Source organism: Nicotiana sylvestris, chromosome 5 (assembly GCF_000393655.2).
Source record: "Nicotiana sylvestris chromosome 5, ASM39365v2, whole genome shotgun sequence".
Classification (NCBI taxonomy): Eukaryota; Viridiplantae; Streptophyta; class Magnoliopsida; order Solanales; family Solanaceae; genus Nicotiana; species Nicotiana sylvestris.
This window is the reverse complement of record NC_091061.1, coordinates 126,991,468-126,998,829: the sequence shown is the minus strand read 5'-3', so window position 1 is coordinate 126,998,829 and position 7,362 is coordinate 126,991,468. Positions and strand designations below refer to the sequence as shown.

Here is a 7,362-nt window from a genome sequence, read left to right as displayed (position 1 = left end):
ATTCATATTATTCAAAATAACCGGTCTCAGAACTAATATTATCAATTATAGGATCAAAAGAAATCAAAGGAACATAAAAGTGGTAGAATCATGCTCAGAATGGACTTTAAACATGTTGGATCATAAACACAGTTCATGGATACATAGAAATGAAATGACAAAAGGATAGTCACTCACCAGTTATGCAAGAAAATAAGAAATACACCACAATAGTCGAGAGCCCAGAATTACTTGGCCTTGGCTTTCAGCAGGCCAAGACCACAAGCAAATGAGAGAGCCAAAAGAATCAGAACCAAACCCTAAGTTTCTAGTGAGAGTATATTGATTTCCGTCAGTCCTAAAGGGGAAGGGGAAGGGGTTTAAATAGTAACCAGGATTGAATCGCATAAACAAGGAAAAATTGTAAAGTCAAACATACGTAAGGAAGCAATACATACAGAATCAATAACGAATCAGATCTGAAGAAAAGAAAAGTAAACCCTAGTTTTTTTAGCAAACAAATATTAACGGAATATACATAGAACAATAACATAGGATGAATTTAGACACAAATAACATCTAAATTTAGAGAGTTAAACTAATTTAGGTCCGATCTAAAGAGATCTGAAAACCCTAAATTAGGGCCAGAAGAATATTGACAAAGAAAAAATCGACAAACATATAAGGAAACAAAGTAAAAGAATAAACAACAAAACAAGGAAAGAAACATGCAGAATCAATTTTTGAAATCAATTTAAGAGGAAAAAAATTGGTAAACCTAGTTTTTAGGAAAGGTGTAGATCTCAGAAATCCAAACAAATCAGACTCATATAATATAAAATCAAACGGAATATAGTCCAAGTACCGGAAATAGAACAGAATCTGAGAGATAGTACTTGCCATGTTTAGGAAAGTACTAAGTAACACCATAAAGAATCGATCAGTAGCGAGAAGGTGCTAACATGGTAAGGAAATAAGAGGGAAATCCCATTAGAAGGGGGATTAGGAGAGGATTTTGGGTGACAGCGGATTAGGGTTCATAGGGCGAGAGAGATGAGAGGATATTAGGGCGGAGGACGGGTAAAAAATGGGATTAGGGTTAAGGGTTTGGGTAAGTTAAATGGGAGGGGTTAGATATGGGTCGTTGATCTCAGAGATCAATAACCACGATTAAAAGGGAGTTGGGTCGGGTTTATTTAGGCGGGTCGCGACCAGGTTGGGTAAATGGGTTGTTTGGTCTGGGCTGGGGTATTGGGATAGGTAATTTGGGCTGGTTTGGGTAGCCTAGGTTCGAAAATAGGGGAATTTAGGGATATTAGTTAAATACCCAATTTAATTAATAAAATAATTTGTAAAGAATTATAAATAAAATAGTGAAGATATTATTTGTGCATAAAAAGGGTTAACAACAATTATTTATTATTATAAAAGCATAAAAAGTTATTTTTTTGCATAACTAAAGTAATCATAAGTATATAAGGGCTATTATTGTAAAATATATCATTTTAGCCTAAAGATGCAAATATAATTATAATAAATGCATGAAAAATATTTAAGGCGTAATATGGATATAAATGATGAAGTTAGATGATATAATCATCATAAATATGATTTGTGATGCAATTAATGATTATCTATACAATAAAATATGGGAATAAATTGATTAAAAAATATTTAAAAATTATGGAAAAATTAGAAAAAATACTTGATGATGCTCATGCACTATTTTGAAAGTATATATACATATTTGAAATATATGAGAAAAAATTGGGTATCAACACTAGGTATATCGGACCTTTTGAGATTCTTCAAAGAGTGGGTGAGGTGCTTTACAAGCTCGCATTGCCACCTAGTGTATCAGCGGTTCATCCGCTTATTTACGTGTCCATGCTCCGGAAGTATCGCGGTGATTCGTCCCACGTGTTAGATTACAGCTCTGTCCAGTTGGACAAGGATTTGACTTATGAGGAGGAGTCGGTGGCTATTCTAGCCCGACAGTTTCGTCAGTTGAGGTCAAAGAGTTATTCTCAATTCGAGTGCAGTGGAGAGGTCAGCTCATCAAGGCAGCTACTTGCGAGTCTGAGACGGACATGTGGAGCAGATATCCACATCTTTTCACCAGCCCATGTAATTTATATGTCCGTTCGAGGACGAATGGTTGTTTTAGAGGTGAAGAATGTGATGACCCGATAGGTCATCTTATATTTTAGAACCTAATTTTGTGCTTTGAAGCCTTAAATACCTCATATTAGTCCTCCTCAATTTGTGTGCACAGTCCGGTTGTTTTTTGGAAAGTTTTTAGGTTAAAAACTGAGAAAATATGAAATTTTTGCCTTAAAATCTATTTGAGTTGACTTCAGATAAGGTTTTGAGCAAACAGACCCCGATTCATATTTTTGACTAGGGGTGGGCATAAAATTCGAAAAACCGAATTCTGAACCGAACCAAATTAATTTGGTATTTCGGTTTCGGTTTTTTCGATTTTTCGGTCTAATTCGGTAATGAATTTTCGGTATTTCGGTTCGGTTATCGGTTTTATAATTCTACAATTTTGGTAAACCGAAATACCGAAAATGTTCAAGCGACTAAGCCCAATTATAGACCATGCCCCATCGCCCATCCCCAGCGTCCCACTCCCACCCAGGCCCAGCTCCCTCAACTCCCAACCCAAGCCCAATTAATTACCCAAGTCAAGTCAGACTCAGTTAATAGTTAATACCCAACCCAAGACCCAAGTCTTGAATCAAATTAGGCATTCTCATCAAAGTAGGGCATTAGCCATTAGGGATTGCTTAATGCTTACTGCTTCAGACTTCACTCTTCAGTGCTTAGGACTGTAGGAGATATCATCGAGAAGAAGAAGACGAGAATCGAGTCATCGACTGCGAATCTAGGATATCACTTATCATCAGTCTGCGAGTCTAGACGAGAATCGACCGCTTACTTGCTTAGGATATTAGTCTACGTTTTGTAAGTCTCATCTCATCTTCATCGGTCTACGACTGCTTAAGTTTTGAGTTTCCGCATGGGCCTATAAAAGTATAAATTATAATGGTCTGATTTTCTGCATCAAACGAAGTATACTGTTCCAGTGTAGGAAAATATCATAGGCGGCGATTTCCAGCTCGATTCGATTCCTCACTCCTCACAAATTCTGGGCAAACGAAGTGTCGAAGACGCTGCTGTCCTGTTCCAGTGTTCTGAGCTCGATTCAATTTCAATTTCAAAGGTATGTTTCGCTTTCTTTTGGTTGTACTGCTGATTAAATGAACCGTTGTTCCGAGCTTTTCCCTTTAGTAGGAAAATATCATCTGTATCACGTTCATGCTGTTTAATTCATTTGATTGTATAATAACAGTTGTGAGTACACGACTATGTGTTAGGCTTACCATATGATTACTTTGCTAATTTGCTTAGGTCTGATTTTTAGAACTTTACCATATGAGCAGAGCAACTAACAATAGCAGACTGCTCTCTTTGAAAACCTTCAAAGACAGTATCTTCTATTATGTTGTCTTCTAGAATTTCAAGAAAAGATTTAGTCACTCTCTTATTCTTTAACCCAGGATCATTTGTTGAACAATAGTCATTGAAACCTTTTATGTAGATTTTGGTTTCAAAATAACTGTTACTATGAATTTATGTTTATATTTGTTTAATTTTGTAGGGTAGCAAGGTAGTTAATTTGTTGATTGTTACTGATATCTAGGTAGTTAATTTGTTGATTGTTCATTTATATTTATATTTGTTTAATTTTGTATAGATGGAAGATACAAGTAAAGTAAGTGATGTTGGTTCTAGTGAAAGTTTACCTATTATGGTAGATAGTAACACCAACACCATTGATACTCAAGATTCCAAGAAAAGGAAAGCAATGCAACCTAGGTCTGACGTTTGGAACCATTTTGATAAATTTGAGGTTAATGGGGTTGGGAAAGCACGGTGTCGATATTGTAAACAAGCTTATGCTGCTAATTCATCTAAGAATGGAACAACAGGATTGAAGAATCATTTGCTTAGATGCAAAGAATACCCACTTAAAATTGCAGAAGATAATAGTCAAACAAAGATAAATTTTCAATTTTGCCAAAATGATGAAGGATCAATTTGGAAATTTGATCAAAAAGTGGTTAGGAGGGCCTTAATTGAGATGATAGTTACTGATGAACTACCATTTAGCTTTGTAGAAAATGAAGGCTTTATGAAGTTTATGAAAAAAACTCAACCACTATTTCGTCTTCCTTCTCGTAGAACAATAACAAGGAATTGTTATGAAGTTTACGGTGAATTGAGGCAAAATCTAAGAAGTTCTTTTAGAGAAGCACAACCAAAAATTTGCCTAACAACAGACACTTGGACTTCATTACAAAGAATAAATTATATGTGTTTGACAGCTCACTTCATTGATAGGGATTGGAAATTGCATAAAAGAATACTTAATTTTTGCCCTATCACTAGTCATAAGGGTGAAGAGATGGCTAAAGCTATTAGGGATTGTTTGCTTGAATGGAAATTAGACAAGGTTTTCACTATTACTGTGGACAATGCTTCTTCAAATGATGTCACTGTCAAAGAATTGTCTAAACAGTTAGATATGTGGAAAACTAATATGATGAGTGGTAAACATCTTCATGTGAGATGCATGGCTCATATACTAAATCTAATTGTGCAAGATGGTTTGAAAGAACTTGATGCTTCTGTGACACGTGTTAGAAATATTGTGAGGCATGTGAGATCTTCGCCTGCAAGGACCTTAAAGTTTAAACAGTATTGTGCACATGTAAAGGTAGAATGTACCAAAACGTTGTGTTTGGATGTTCCTACCAGGTGGAATTCCACCTATTTGATGTTGGATACAGCACAACACTTTGAAAAAGCCTTTGACAAGTTGCATCTTTTTGATGATGGATTTTCTGCATATCAATGTTCTCATCTTTGTGAAGATGGTGGTAATGCAGGTCCTCTTGAATCTGATGATTGGGTGAATGTGAGGAATGTGATAGAGTTTCTTGCACGATTTCACGAGCTAACTAAAAAAGTTTCAGGTTCACGTTATGTCACTTGTAATTCTCATTTTGAGGATATATCTGAACTTTATTGTCATTTGAAAATATGTTTAGCTAGTGAGGATGAGCATTTGAGAAAAATGGCTCAGCAAATGCAAGAAAAGTTCAAGAAGTATTGGGGTGAGCCTGAAAAGATGAATAAAATGATTTTTATTGCTTCCGTCTTGGATCCACGTAACAAATTTGAATATGTTGAGGGAGCACTTGAAGAACTTTTTGGGGAGGAAAAAGGGAAGAAAATAAATGCTGAGGTGTATGCTTATATGAATTCTTTGTTTGGAGAGTATCTAAAAAAGTATTCAACCGAATCTTGTCCTCAATCTCCATCTAGTTCTACTTCATCTAACAACACATCTAATACACCTAGTGGGAGTGTTATAAGTGCATCAAAAATAAGGACTAAGCTTAGCTTGAAGAAACAAAAGGAAGACAATGGAAATGGGGGTGCTAAATCGGAGTTGGATAAATACATTAGTGAAGAACAAGAGCCTTATAGTGAAGAATTTGATATCTTAAGTTGGTGGAAAACACATGCTCCCAGATTTCCTATTCTTTCGGAGTTGGCTCGTGATGTGTTGGCAATTCCAATTTCTAGTGTGGCGTCGGAATGCGCGTTTAGCACTGGTGGCCGTATTCTTGATTCATTTAGGAGTTCATTGACTCCTAAATGTGTGCAAGCTCTTATTTGTCTTCAAGATTGGCTTAGAGAAGAGAAGAATCCTATTAATGTTGAAGAAGACTTGAAGTATCTTGAGGAAATCGAGCTTGGTAAGCTTTAATATTTTGTGTGTATTTTAATTCAAAATAATATATCATGCTTTTTCTTTTGTATGACATATTTGGTCGTATTATCTTTAGATATGGAAAATAATGGAAGCACTACTAGCATTGTTTGATGTATAGTTGCAATTTGCATCTTGAGTGGTAAGTTTAATACTCCATTTGTTTGGTGATAATGATATACTTAATATTTTGTAGTTTTGTTTTAGTATCATCAAACTATAATATTCTAACTTATGATTTATATTTTTTTAGGTTCAAGTGCAATCATGCCCCGTGCTACTGCTCAACGCCCCGTGCTACTGCTCAAGAGTCAAGACTGTTTGTTGATGGATGCCCTCTCTGTTTTTGTTGCACTATGTTTAACTGTTTAAGTGTTAAGACTATGCAGACTTGTAGTTGGCCAGTTGCAGTGTTGCACTGTGTTTAAGTGTTAATACTTAAGAGTTAAGACTGTTTTTGTTGGACTGTGTTTAACTTGTTTAACTGTGTTTAAGTTGTTGGACTTGTTGGACTGTGTTAAGTGTTTAACTGTGTTTAAGTTGTTTAATATAGTTGTGTAATGTGCATTGTGCAGTTGGCCAGCTTTTGCCAACTACAGTATACGCCAGATTCATTGCAAGTTTGTATATGACATACAGTTAAGTAGTTAACAGTATTGACTATATGAAATTGTGAGTATACTGGCGTGCAACGATGCAAGTTTGTATAATGTGTATTGAGTATTGACTATATGAATATGACATATGTGCACGTTTACATTGTGGTTGTGCAGTTGTTTTAGAGTGAAAATTATAGTGTCAAATTAGAGTGAAAATTACAGTGTTGGTGTTTCAGCCATGTGCACGTTCTTGTTAACTTATTATAGTGTTATATATCGAAAAACATTCTTTTAGAGTGAATTTCAATTGTGCATGTCCAGTTGTCCACTGTTAGCACTTAGCACTTAGCAATTAGCATTAATTGTTCATTGACTGTTAAACCGAAACCGTACCGAACCAAAATAAGAAATACCGAACCGTACCGAAATAATTTGGTATGGTATTTGGTATACACAATCGATAAACCGAATACCGAAATACCGAACCGAAATTCTAAAAACCGAACCGAAATACCGAACACCCACCCCTATTTTTGACTATCCTGGTGGGTCCGTATCGTGATTTGGGACTTGGGCAAATGCCCGGAATTGAATTCGGAAGTCCCTAGCCCGAGTTATCGATTTTTTTTAAAATTTGAAAGTTTAAAAGCTTAATGACTTTGAAAGTTTGACCAATCATTGACTTTATTGATGTTGGGTCCATATTTTAGTTTTGTAATCCGGTATAGGTCCATTACTATATTTATGACTTGTCTGTAAAATTTGGCGAGAAACGGAGTTGGTTTGACGTGATTCGAACGTCCAGTTATGAAAATAGAAGTTCATGAGTTTTCTTAAAAATTTCCTTTGATTTGATGCTCATTTCGTAGTTCTAGGTATTATTTTCGCGATTTGATCGCGCGAGCAAGTTCGTATGATATTTTTAGACTTGTGTGC

General features: G+C 35.6%; 1 protein-coding gene across 1 annotated transcript; it reads left to right on the top strand.

Moving 5' to 3' along the window:
- The first annotated feature begins 1,866 nt into the window (after positions 1-1,866).
- LOC104242802 (zinc finger BED domain-containing protein RICESLEEPER 2-like) lies at positions 1,867-6,470 on the top strand. Its single transcript, XM_070146892.1, has 6 exons — positions 1,867-2,028; positions 3,077-3,208; positions 3,647-3,655; positions 3,743-5,813; positions 6,081-6,146; positions 6,403-6,470. The coding sequence occupies exons 1-6, from the start codon at positions 1,867-1,869 to the stop codon at positions 6,468-6,470; spliced, it is 2,508 nt and encodes an 835-aa protein (XP_070002993.1).
- The last annotated feature ends 892 nt before the right edge of the window (positions 6,471-7,362 follow it).

Bases quoted from the DNA above. Each gene is read 5' to 3' on its own strand.
- LOC104242802 (XM_070146892.1), top strand. From the start codon at position 1,867: ATGCTCCGGAAGTATCGCGGTGATTCGTCCCACGTGTTAGATTACAGC. The intron at 5,814-6,080 runs GTAAGCTTTAAT...ATATTTTTTTAG, and splicing joins TCTTGAGGAAATCGAGCTTG to GTTCAAGTGCAATCATGCCC. The intron at 6,147-6,402 runs GTTTGTTGATGG...TGCATTGTGCAG, and splicing joins ACTGCTCAAGAGTCAAGACT to TTGGCCAGCTTTTGCCAACT.